Source organism: Petaurus breviceps, unplaced genomic scaffold (genome assembly GCF_028583685.1).
Source record: "Petaurus breviceps papuanus isolate PSGF00001 unplaced genomic scaffold, PetGlider_PUasm1.0 190, whole genome shotgun sequence".
NCBI classification, from domain to species: domain Eukaryota; kingdom Metazoa; phylum Chordata; class Mammalia; order Diprotodontia; family Petauridae; genus Petaurus; species Petaurus breviceps.
In genome coordinates, this window is record NW_027185810.1 from 3536318 (window position 1) to 3550272 (window position 13955).

Sequence of the window (13955 nt, forward strand, 5' to 3'; positions counted from 1 at the left end):
TTGTGAGGATCAAATGAGACAGCATTTGCAAAGCACTTGGCATATTGCCTGACACATGATAGGTACTATGTAAATGTTTATTTCCTCTTTCCTTCCCTTTCCCCTCCCAAGAAAAAATCAATTAAAACATTACTTTAAGTTTAGAAGTATGCACAAATTACCTTTGAAGGCTTCAAGTTCCTTCCTGTTTAAAGATAAAAACAAAATGATAAACTGTAAATAATCTCTTCATAATTAAAATTCTATTAAAAAATTTTTAAATAAGATTATTTATAAAAACCCTCAATGTATTTTAACTTATTTACTTTTCATGTACCTCCCTAAAATTAAAACACAGGTGGCCCAAATTATACTAAAGTTGCTATATTTTTTTCAGTTAAATCATTAACAATGACAGGCCCATGTAAGAATTTAAATGGTGCCAGCATTAGTACACAATGTTACAATACGTATTCTGGAACCAGTTGAGTAAACTCATGTTAATGCTCTTTTGGACAGATTAACACAATTTTCCCTCATCCGTGACAAATTAAATATGAATTATCTAAATTCTTCAATTAAGAAGAATCAAGAATGAAACATTAACATTTTCCTTTCAAAACCGTAAATGTTTGTGAAAGTAGTTTACATCTTTGGACTGAGTTCTCTAATTGAATCCTACTCTGAACTAAGTTAAGCCTCTGGGAATGAAACTGATTTGTTACTTTGTCAATGTCAATTAGGAATGCTGGAATATAGTTTCCTAAGGAAGCAGACAGCTCGAGGAAATAGATGAGCAAACAAAATGAAACATTATGGGCTTCTTTGTCAAAAGCAAGAGATATTTATAGGATCTCTCTGTCTCTCAGACCTATAACATAGAACAATTTAATTTAATATGTATAACTCCTAGCTTTATTCAAAATCTGTTAGTGTTTAGAGTTCTTAAAAGATTTAATACATAAAACTAATTACAAAACCTTCCATGTTCCTAAATAAATGATTTCAATTAACATCTGGTAATAAGAATAGACAAGCTGCCAAAAGACCAAAACAGATAATGTTCTAGCGATAGCCAATCTGAAGATACTTGAATCAGGTCATCATTTTTCCAAAACCTTATATTTCCCATAATTCCTACATTTCAGTAACTAAGAAAAAGTATAAAAACTAATGCCAACAGGCAAAAAAGAAATCTTGTTGCTATTTATCAGACAATAAAATATACCATTTTAAAAGAATGTTAAGCAGACATATATTAAACATATATTAAACTCCCTATTCCATTAACATAATAAATGCTGAAACACCCAATATAACGGCAGTATATAAATATGCTCCCTAAATCAGAAACTGCGGAAACACCTTGAAAAGATTTCCTTCTTGTCTCATTGCTATTCTAAAATTAGCAAATCTTTATTTCTATTATTGCTGGATAGCAATTGTTAGCTATCTTAAACTTTTAATTAAGAAAAAATGTGTTATGTTCAATATAGCTTGATGGAATATGTTCTTTCAAAATGCTAAGGCTCACAATTGTAACAATATTAGATATCAAAAGAAAAAAATCATTCCAAACAGTATCATTTACACTGATTACTACATCTCCTTTTTGTAAAAGGTACTCTTCATTTGGGTTATGGTGGTAGATCTTGTCATCCTTCTTTTCCATTTCCACAAATCAATAGTCATTGAAAAAAAAAAACAACACTTAGGTTCAAAAGATTAACTTCACAAGTAGAAGACTGGGGGAAGCCATGAATAAATAAATTTATATGTAAAAACCAGAGAGTTTTCGTGAACTGCACATTTGATATGAGTTAATAGTAAGGTAGAACAACCTATAAGATTAATGTGATCATTGGCTACACTGAGAAGCATAGTGTCCAGAACAAGGGAGGTGATGATCCCATTGAGGGGAATAGAGATTATGCTGCTAAGAATTATTTGATGGAATTGAGAATTTTTAGAGAAGAGTAAAGAAAATTTAGGCAAGTAACAAGAAAATTGCTTCTAAGAATTTGTATAGCTGTACTGTAAAATAAGAGTAGAGTTCTGTTTTGCTTCAGTAGACAATGGGCAGAATTAGAAGCAAAAGACAGAAGGTGAAGAAAGGAAGATTTGGGCTTAATATGAAGTCCATCTTTCTAGCAATAAGAGTTATCTGAATATTAAGAGTGTTTCTGGGAGGTAGTTGGTTCCTTCTGATGAGAGGTTTTCAAAGAGAAGCTGGATGACCATTTATTGTAGCTTGTAACAAAGGTTCTTGGTCAGATACAGAAAGGTCTAAGTGCCCTCTCAGATCCTTTCAAACAGATTCCATCATTCACTGAAATTTCATCTCATTAGAACTGGTTCACCAATCTAACCTACTAAGATCTTTTTAGATCATGATTCTGACATCTCATCTGCCTGTTTCTTTGGTCCACTGACACCATTCATTCATGTGCCCGCTGAGGTGCTTCTATCTACACTTCCTGCAAAGGGAAATGCCTGTATTTTAAAAGCCGAATCCAAACTCCATTTCCAATTTTACTTATTTACAACATTTTCCATATTCCTTTCTCTACTTCCCAACATTGTTCATCTGGTACCACTGATAAGAATAGCAGCCTGGAAAAGTATAATAGGAGTGTAATAATTTTTTTATTTTTAAGAGAAAGTAAAATATCATTGGCACATAGCACAATTTCCTTCAGGACCAGCCTTATTTCTCTCAGCCACTCAGTCTGAGGGTCACTGCTAATTTGCATGGCTATACAAACATATATGGTTATTGTCCCTAAAGAACTTTAGTAAAAATAACTAAAAATATCTGCCTCAAATTCATATGTGAGTATATATGAAGTCTTAAGGGCATTGGAATCAATTATAATTCAGTTATAACCACTTACTCTCATTTCTCCCTTGTAAACACTTCAGTATAACAAAACTTAAAAGGATTCACTAGTGGTATTGCAAAGAACTTGCCATGCTTGATTAGAAAGCACAGATTTCCCTAGTCTTTATAAACACACCCAGATTTCAATTTTTCAAGATAATTTATAGTTTGCAGATCATTCAAGCCCTTGCTCATTTTTATTTGCCTTGCTCCACAATCATCTGTCCATTCCCATTATTTTATTATAGCTATCAGAAGACTGTAGAAGGACTTGAAGGCATGAAAAGCAAATGAATTCAAAATTATTCTTTGTTCTTATGTCTTTTGAAGGTGTGATGAGCAAGAAGGTGGCTATTATTAATCTCCTTCTTACCCATCACACTGGCCTTCTTGGCCTCCACAGGCTCTTCATCTAGGTCCTTCCCCTTTACCGCCACACAAAGTGTCCTAGTCTAGGACTCGTGGCCTGGGCCCTCTCCTCTTTCCTCCCTATGATCTCTCTTTTGGTGGTCTCATCACAGCTCCCATGGACTCAACAGATTGCAACATCTACATATTCTGAACTCTAATTACATATCATCAACTACTTTCCTACTAACCAAGAGGCAAAGCATCATAAAGTGAATAGGACATGGGACTTATAGTCAGGAAAATCTGGGTTCAAATCCCATTTAAGACACTTACTAGCTGTGTGACCCTGGACAAGTAACTTAACTTTTCTGTACCTCAGTTTCCTCATCTGGCAAGTGAGGGGACTAGACATGATGATCTATAAGGTCCCTTCTAATTCCAAGTCAATAATCCTGTGAAAATTATCTAAATGTCCAATAGGAACCTCACACACAAAACAGAATACATTATCTTTCCCCCTAAATCCATCCTTCCTCCTTACTTTCCTATTTCTGTCAAGGCTACCATGATTCTTCCATTCACCCAGAATCACAACTTCTGAGTCACCTTTAACTCTTTTCATTCTCTCACCCCTTACAGATTCAATGACTGTGAAATCAATTCCACCTCCTTAATGTCTCTGGAATCTTTTGCCTTTTCTCTGCTCACAAAACACCCATCTAGTCCTGGTCCCTATCCTGCTCTCCAAGACTATGACATAGTTGACTCCTAATTGGTAGTCCTGTATCTATCAGGGTGGGGAATCGGCAGCCTTGAGGCCAATGTGGTCTTCTAGGTTCTTGGGTGCAATCCTTTTATTAAGGGGATTTATTCTCTGAAGTTTGGATTCAGTCAAAGGCTGCACTTGAGGACCTAGAGGGCCAAAGGTTCCCAGTTTCTCTCTTTTTCAATCTATCCCCCCCACAACCTCGAAATAGCTATCCCTGAAAGACCTGATTTTTATTTTGTACTCTAAGAAATTAACTGGCCAAACTGTGAAAGACTTTCAAATGTTAACCACAGGCATTTGTACCTAATTTAAAGGTAGTAGAGAGTCAAAGCAGGGACTGGTTTTTGTTTTATTTTGTATCTCCGGTATTTCGGGCAGTGCCTAAAACATAGTAGGGGCTTCCCATTGCTTTTAGCTTAAGTTCAAACTCCGTTACTTAGCATTTAAAGTCATTCACAATTTGGCTCCAGATGATCTTTCCAGGCACATTACAGACTACTTCCCTTCACACATTTAATCTGTGCTCCAGCCACCCTGGCTTACTTGCTTGTTACATTCTTCATACATAACATTTCATCACCCATTTCTGTTCCTTTGTCCCTATGTCCAGAATGTTCCCCCTCACTGCTATTTTTTTGAACCCTAAGATAGAGCTCTAAGTCTAACAGATCCTAGGTCTATTTTGTTATTATGCTTCAAGAGGGCTTGACATTACTGCAAAGGCCCCGGGATAAATTTGGTGCTATCAACCTGAAGGAACTATAGGTAGGAGAAATTTCTTTCCCAAAGGAAAATATGCTTTCTTCAGAACAATGAAGTGATTGTACTACTTGTTGTAATCAATAATCTGTAAATATTTTACCTCTTTCTCAGAACATTCCAACTCTCACCTTCTCCACAGCTGAACTTTAATGATTCTTCTTTATACATCTTCATTATCTATTCTACATACCTCCACTGATTTCCCAACTCAACATACTCTATTTATCTTGTCTAATTCCATTCCTTGATTCTTTTTTCACACCTTCAAAAAGTTTAAATATGTTTAGCCTGGTGCTGATGAATAAGCTTCTCTACAATACTCCTCTCTATGCTAAAGAGTTACCCCTCTTGTGGCCACAAGTTAATCACTCAGTCAATATGCATTTACTGTGTACTAGGTGCCAGGGACCCTGCGAACGGCTAGGGATACAAAGAGCCCTCTAGGAGCTCACAATCTAATGGAGGACACAACATACAAATCACTATGTACAAACAAGCTATATTCAGGATAAATGGAAACTAACCAACCCAGGGAAAGCATTGGAATTAAGAGGGAATGGGAAAGGTTCCTATGAAAGGTAGGAGTTAAGCTACAACATGAAGGAAGCTAGAAGGCAGAGATAAGGAGGGAGAGAATACATACTGAAATATGTACTGACTAAACAGGAAATTGCTGTGGGTTGGTGTTAATCCCACATCCCTGAGGAAGTAGCTGTATCCTAATCCCTCCATGCAAATTAGGATCATTTTTTCTTAAAATGTACTGAGACCAAGATAAGGATAAGGACAGCAGCAGGAAACAGTATAGTGCACTCCCCTGCAAACTTCTCCATACACATCTAGAAGAAGCACCACACTGAATCCTGATGAAGAAATCCAAGAAGTCAGAGTGAGTAATTTTTTCCAGTCCAGGTCATCATAAGGAGAAAGACTGAGAGTTCTACAGATGCTGAAGGAAGGTCTAGTTAGGAGCCTGAGAGCATAGAGCACTCCAGTGCTCAAGGAGAGGCTATACAGTGAGGCAAGAGAAGTTCTCAAATCTATACCATGGCACCATGTGCAGGGTGTAGGAAAAGGTGTCACCTGGCAGCTCAGTCAGTCAATAAGCATTTATTAAGTGCTCACTATGTTCCAGATACTATGTTAAGCTTTGTCACACACTATCCAGATCTGGGTAACAAATACAGTGGAGAACGGTGACAGGAACTGCACCTACAGGTGGCATTTCAGGATAGGTGGTAGCTGTGAGTCCTGGGCTACATACTTGAGCAAGGACCAAGCGGAGAAGAAAGGAACAGCCCTACAGCACCTCAGTTCCAGTTTCAATCTCAAGTCTGAAAGCTGCAGAGGATTAGCCAGGCCAGAAGTCACAGACTAAAAGGGAACCTGGAATTCTATCACTTAAAACTAGAAAAGTTTCTAAGATGGCTAACAGAGGCTAAAAACCCAGGTATATTCTGCTGTTGCTCAGATCCAAACTCTAGACTTGTGGAGCTTGGAACAAGGGGGAGAAATCAATCATTGAACTGACCACTTTGGGAGTACTGAAAGCATGAAGGTCAACAACCCTGTTATCCCTGAGATACAGGAACAACACAACACTCAATACCCCAAGGAAGTAATTAATGGGACAAGCCCAAATCTTCACTCTAGAAGTGAACAAAGCCTAGCCTTAATACCAAAATATCTCATTCTGTACTCTGAGTTCTTTGCCTCTCTATCAGGAGGTGGGCTAGAGAAGGAAATGGCAAACCACTCCCCTATCTTTGCCAAGAAAACCCCAAATGGGATCATGAAGAGTTGAACACAACTGGAACAAATGGGCAACATACACAAATCCAGAAGAAGAGAATGATTACAAAACATCTATAAGCAAAGCTTCAGAGAAAAACAAATCTTGAATTCAAACTCAACTGGAATGACTGGAAGAGATAAAGCAAAGTTTAAAAAACAGTTTTAAAACTTTTGTAAGTGAAATGGTAGTGCCAGAGGAAAAAACTGGAAAAGAAATGAGTTATAGGAGGAAAAAAAATAGAAAGGAAATTAACAGCTCAGCACAAGAAGTCCAAAACCTTGCCCAAGAAAACTCCCTAAAAATCAGAATAGACTACATAGTAGCCAATGATTCCATGGGACAATAAGAAATATTAAAAACAGGGCGGCCAGGTAGCACAGTGAGTAAGAGCATTGGACCCAGAATTGGGATGACCTGGGGATCCAATCTGGGCTCAGACACTTAGCACCCATCCAGAAACACCTGGCTGTGTAACCTTGAGCAAGTTATTTAACACCAATTGCTTTAAAAAAAAAAAAAAAGAAAGAAATATTAAAAACAAAGTAAAAAGACTGAAAAAATGAATGAAAATATAACACCACGATTTAAAAAAAAAAAAAGAGGCTAGAAATCTTAAAACTGCCCAGATCTCTTAGCACCCACCCAGAAACACCTGGCCATGTAACCTTGAGCAAGTTACTTAATCCCAATTGCTTAGGGGCGGCCAGGTGGCTCAGTGAGTAAGAGCACCACCAGCTCCAGTGTTGGGATAACCTGGAGATGGAATCCCGGGCTCAGACACTCAGCACCACACCCAGAAATAACCTTGAGCAAGTTACTTAACCCCAATTGCTTAAAAAAAAAACAACAACAACAACAAAAACCGCCCAGATCTCTTAGAATCACAAGACAACTTGTAAATAGAAAGAATCCATTAAACATCTTCTGAAAAAAACTCCAGAACAAAAATTTCTTTGCCTGTTCTAAATAACTAAAATGCTTTTTATGGACACACAAAGCAAACTATTTTTATGCTGGCTTTGTTTGGGTTTTGTGCACTTAAAACTTTATTCTAAAAAAGAAATGAAACAAAATTTAAAAAATATATATTTCATGTCCACCTGCATTAAAATCCCAATGAGGAAATGTAATGGGAATGCAAATTTGGAAGATCTTCCCTGCCCCTAAGCTAAAGTGCACCTGGAGCCTGGGGTGGGAGGCTTGTTTTTCAGTAGATACTTTCTGATTGGCCAGTGGGTCCAAAAGGTTGTTACATTCTCTGAGCCAGGAGAAGGCTATATAAGCCCTGATGTGAGGCTTTGTTTGGGGGGCTCACTTTGAGAAGTGTTCTGTGATTTGATCTGGATTCTGGGAAGCCGTTGTCAAGAGCCCAAGCCCCGCCCCCCCCTTTGAAAAACCCAGATGTGGAAACCCAGATGTCGACTGGGTATGGATGTAATGGTTGGACAGTTTGGAAATCTGTTTACTTGATCTGTTTCTGTCTTGATAATTCTGCCTGTATACTTTGAAAATATATGTCTGACTGATTAAAGTAAGCTTGTTAACCCATTTTGAGTTGCTTTCCTTTATCAAAGCACATCCAAAAACCTGTGCTGGCAGCAAACCCTGAGGACGCTTGGGGTGCTTGCTGCTACAGGAAATTATTTTAAATTAAAAAACCACAACAAAACAAAACAAACAAGTTCTTTCTTGATAATTTGCTTGTTATTTTGTCATAATTTAGTCCCATAAAAATCAAGTGCCAACAATACTAGTTATTTTAGGGCTCTAGATCACTAAAGTTTTATACTTCTGTATTAAAGTGGCTAAAGAAAGAATAAAAAAATAATGGAGATAACATTTATATTTTACCATTCTCAGAGCCAGGCTCATTCCTATTTTGGTTTTTTAAAAATTTTAACCCAGCAGAAGTATTATGAAACAAGATAAATACAAAGCAAAACAAGATTAAATTCAATATAACTACTATAACATAGCTAATGGGCAAAGAGACATTTTATAATTTCCTTCATAGGGAATTATGAGAGAAGAATAAAAACAAAAGAGTATTACATTAATAAATAAATCTACAGTGCATTGAAAAGGAATACATTAAGTCTGCATATGGTAGGAATCAACTATGTCAAACTCACAGATGTAGTACTAATAGCTTTGAATCACTGGACAAATGTCTTCATAATCATTTTGCAGATATAAATGTTAAACCGTTTCTCTAGGAGAAATTCATAACAAAACGCTAGAAAATCTGCATATCAAAATATTATTTTCAAAATGCTACATACAAAAACAAGTCTTCATATTGTTGCACTAAAATTTCTGAAGTGGCCAAAATATTAGATGTCATCTAATGCAGTCTCTTGGCCAAAACATCAACCAGCTTCTCCTCGAATTTTTCTAGTGATGGGACCTACTCACTACTTAGTGAGATAGCCCAATCTATTTTGGGTCAGCTCTAATTAAGTTCAACTGAATAAGCATTTACTAAGTGTGTAAAATGAGACTGAAACTATATAAGGTGATAGAAATATAATGACAAAAATTAAACAATTCCTGCTTTCAAAGAAGCTGATGTTTTAACTGCAGGAAAACAACACATCCAAAAAAAGTGGATACAAAGTATTTCTGAAGGTCAGGAGTGAAGAACTCACAACTGGGAGGATCAGCAAAGGCTTCTTGTAGGAGTGGCACTTAGGCTGCACCTTGACATGGGGGAGGGTTCCCAGGATGAGGAAGTGAAGAAGGGAGAACATTCCATACTGGGGTGGGGGTGGGAGAAGCAGGCTGATGGAGGGTGCAGAGATGGGTGATGGAATATGTAATGTACAGGGACCAGCCAGTGGGTCAATTAGGCTGGAATGTAATGTGAATGAGAAGGAATAAAGTTCTTTTTCATAATGAAGCAAATATACCTTCATTTAACTTCTACTCATATGGTTCCAGGTGATGCATAACCAGTGTGCAGATTTTATTTTTACATTATCCTTATGTTACTTACATGCATCTTTGATTTCACTGATATGGGCACTCCATACAATAATACCGATCACGATAATCCACATCTGCCCATCCTGGTCAGGCATTATACTACTTCACAAATATTATCACATTTATTCTCACACAACCCTATAAAGTAAGTGTTATTATAATCCCAATTTCACAGTTGAGGAAACTGAGACAAAAAGAGGTTAAGTAACTTGTGTAGTGTCCCACACCTAGTGTCTAAGGCTGGATTTGAACTCAGGTTTTCCTAACTTCAGGCTAACTCATTGTTTCTTATAGCCTGTCCACTAATATTCCATTACATTTATGTACCACAATTTGTTTAGTCATTCTCTAATAGACAGGCATTTGCTTTATTTTGAATTCTAGCTAACATTAAAAGCCCTGTCATAAAAATTTTGATACATGTAGAGCTTTTTTTTAAATCAGCGAGTGCCCTTGCATTGGAATTTGTGTCAAATTGTATAGATATTTTAGCCATTATATTTGCATAATTCCAAATTACTTTCTAGAATAGCGGTAATAATTCATAGATCCACCAACAATATGTTTATGTGCCAGTCTTTCCACTACTAAATGTATTCATTTATTTATTCATTGGCATTGGCTGCCAAGTGGAAAACACAATCCCCAGCTTCTATTCCTAGATGTCTCATCTTTATCACCTCAGACCCTGCCCCTCCTATATCCTGATCTGCCTTCATCTTTCTTGCAGTCCTTTGGAAATAACAAACTTCTGTTCATCTTAGACCTCTCCTCTCTTACATTCCTTCTATCTTACTTCACTCACAGAAATCTGGCTCCCCCTAGATATACTGCATCTCTTGTTGGGTTAGATGAACTCTTAATGGGTTCATGAACTTTTTCTTTAATTTTGATGAATGTATTTCAAAATAATTGGTTTCTTTTGCAATCCTAAATATATTCTGCATTTAAAAACATTATTCTGAGAAAATAGTCCAAGGGTTTTTCACCAGATTGCTAAAGGCATCCATCCATGACACAGAAAAAGTAAAGAATCCTTGGGCTAGAAGGAGTAAGCATATTCCTTTGTTATGCAAAACCATACTGTCAGTTACAAACTTTCTCTCTGATGTACTCAGCAACATCTACTTGGACATTCACTCTTTCCATCCATATTGCCTCATATAGACCTTGGTTTCAGTCATTTTTCAGTCATGTCTGACTCTTTGTGACTCCACTTGGTTCCTGGGCTCCATTCAGAAATCATACATTCATCCCTCAGAGTCAGCATCCAGAGAAGCTACTTCTGTGGAGATGGGACAAGCCATCACCACCAACTGCCACAAATTGCCACAAAGAGGAAAGCAAACCAGTCTAGCTGAAGCAGCAAGGCCCCCAGATGGAGAGACAGGAGGTAGCAGGTGCCAGGCAGATCAAATTACCACTATCACCTTGACCTCAAATCCTAATGTAGACAGCCCAAGACCCTGAACCCAAGAGTGAGAACAGAAAGGCTTCCAACCTGCTACCCTTAGCCATCATCTTCAGAAGCCACCCTGTTTCAGAGGTATCCTGCAGATGATAGCCACAACTACTGAATACTCAAAAAAGAAAATTCTTGCCACCCAAGTTCTTGGCACTATCAAATGCTTCAACATTAGAAACTGGTATGATTGAAAATGAAAGATGCATTAACATTTGTTTGGCATGAGATCCCTTATGACTTGCTGCTGAAACTTTCCATATGTGTGTTATATCCCCCTTTAGAATACGAGTTCCTTGAGAGCAGGGACTGTCTTTTTCATTTGTATCTCCAGGGTTTAGCACAGTACTCTACACATAGTAAGCACTTGACAAATGCTTTTTTCATTTATTCATTTTCAAGAATGTGGTTTAGTGTGCAGTTTTTCCATAACTATTTCTCTGGCTTTTTTTGGGAGGACAGTTGGGGTTAAGTGACTTGCCCAAGGTCACATGGCTAGTTAAGTGTTAAGTGACTGGGGACGGATTTGAACTCGGGTCCTCTTACTTCAGGGCCAGTGCTCTATTCACTGTGCCACCTAGCCACCCCTCCACAACTATTTCTACACTTATTATTCCCATATTTTGCTATCTTCATGTCTGGGTAAGGTGAAATCTCAGAGTTGAGTCAATTGGCATTCCTTTTATTATCAGTGATTTGCAGCATTTTTTCATGATTGTTATTATTAATTTGCTATTTTGGGGGAAAATTATTCAGTCTATTGGGTGATGGTTTTAACTTTACATATTTGTTAGCTGGCTAAATATCTTTAATACCAAACTTTTAGCAAAACTACCTGAATAAAAATTTTTTTCCCCAGTCAACTCCTTAACCTTACCCTAGTTACATTAATTTTGTCCATGCAAAAACTATTTAATTTCATGTAACTGGAACGTTTTATAATCATCTCTACTTTTTGTTTTGCTAAGAATAAACTCCCTACATGTAGCTGTAAAAAGTACCTGATCTGGTTCATTTATAATTTTTTTCATAGCATGATCTTTAATATTTAAATGATGTCTCCATTGAGTTTATTGTGACAAAATCAATTTCAGAAATTATTTCAAAAGATTTCTAAGATTCAATTACCAGTCAACATTCACACACACACACACACACACACACACACACACACGCCTTCCAAAATGTTATCTTAGACTTTTTGTTTATAAATATAGGTCTCAAATTCTGATCAAGAGAGTCTGGTAGAAAATATCTGCCCCACCCCCGCAAACCTCTCTCCCCAAATAACCGTTAAGTTCTATTAGCTCAAACAGTGATGAATCCTGTCTCACTGTATTTACATTACATTTGAATCAATGCTGAGTAGACTCATAGGAGGCAGCAACTGGATTTATGATCAGAATAAATCAATGAAAAGCTTTCCTAAGTTTTTCCTGCCTGTAGTTAACCAAATATGAAGCCCAGTGGAAGATGATTAAGAATTATAACTCATTTATTAATCTATTTATAATTAAGTAAACCAGCTAAAAATTTTTTTTCTTCTTGTGAAAGCTCTATTTTAGGAGGGACACTGGCTTCCTTTTCTCTAAAGTAATGTTGATTCCAAAGGGAAAACATGTAAAAAATGACCCTGTATGTCCAGAAATGTAATTATAAGTACACTTATACCCTTGGAAGAAAAAAAAGAGGAGTTCACAGTCTTACTTTTATAGAGAATTTCCTTATAACATCCCTACGCAGTAGGTATTTATCACTATCTATCACTATCTATATCATGCTGAACAAAAAGTAGACTTCACACAGCAAGTGTCTGAGGTAGGATCTGAACAAGCAAACAATGGCAAGAGCTTAAAGCACAGATGGTAAGTGGGAAGAAGGTTGTCTAAGTCACAAAAGTTCTTTGGGAGTATATGAATAAAGTTCTATCCAATTATCTAAACAAGTTGTCAGGTAAGGGATTCAGTTGCCTAAAGTAAGAGAAATGGCAGAGCCTTCATATTACTTAGAAGTCCTAAAGCAACTTCACTAAGTTAAAAAGATTTTATGATCTCCAGACAAGATTCAGAATGTGATCTATTCTGCTGAAAAAATACCCAAGTTGGATTAAGTAAAGCAGTAAAGGCTAATAATAATAGTTCTTACTTACACAATACTTTATAGTTCAAAGAGAGTTTTCCACACAGCCTTGTGAGGCAGATAGTAGATAGAATTTTATTACTATTTTGGAGATGAGGAAACTGAGCTCAGGTAGGTTATGTGATTATGTCTATGCTGGAGCTCAGGAATTCTTAGTCCAAGTCCAGCACTCTTTCCATTACACTTTGCTGAAAGAATATACTTAAGTTATACTTTACTGTTTAGATTTCTTCAAATCTTAATTTGTATTCTCTCTCTTAATTTATACATTCCTTACACTGTTTAGTCAAATAATTTATGTGGTTGTTTTCAATAATTAATTTTATGGAAAATGCAATTATTATGGAAGTGGGTCTTTCATTTTATCTTTATTCCTTCTGTTATCCAGCCCTAGAGACTGCATCTATTAGAATCACAGAATTTTGGAAAACTGGAATATAGTATGGCAGAAACTGGGCATAGACCATATTATCTAACACCATATACCAAAATCAAGTCTAAATGGGTGCACGATCTAGGTATAAAGGTTGATACTGTAAGCAGTCTGCTAAAACAAGGAATAGTTTACCTATCAGACTTGTGGAGAGGGAAAGACTTTATGACTAAGCAAGAATTAGAGAACATTATAAAATGTAAAATGGATAATTTTGACTACATGAAATTGAAAAGTTTCTGTACAAACAAAGCCAATGTAACCAAGATTAAGAGGGAGGTGGGAAATTGGGAAAGAATCTTTACAACCTATGTCTCTGACAAAGGACTCATTTCTAAAATATACAGAGAATTGAGTCAAATTTATAAGAATACAAATAATTCCCCAATTGATAAATGG

General features: G+C 36.6%; 1 protein-coding gene across 3 annotated transcripts in view; it reads right to left on the minus strand.

Moving 5' to 3' along the window:
* The window catches only part of DTNBP1 (dystrobrevin binding protein 1), a 187768-nt gene that overhangs the window by 93574 nt on the left and 80239 nt on the right, over positions 1–13955 (minus strand). For 2 of the 3 annotated variants that reach the window (XM_069092444.1, XM_069092441.1), the window contains exon 7: positions 162–184. The exons of the other annotated variant lie outside the window; for it this stretch is intronic. In XM_069092444.1, coding sequence (XP_068948545.1) covers positions 162–184 — 23 coding nt within the window. The remainder of the gene's footprint in view (positions 1–161; positions 185–13955) is intronic. 3 annotated transcript variants of the gene reach the window in all.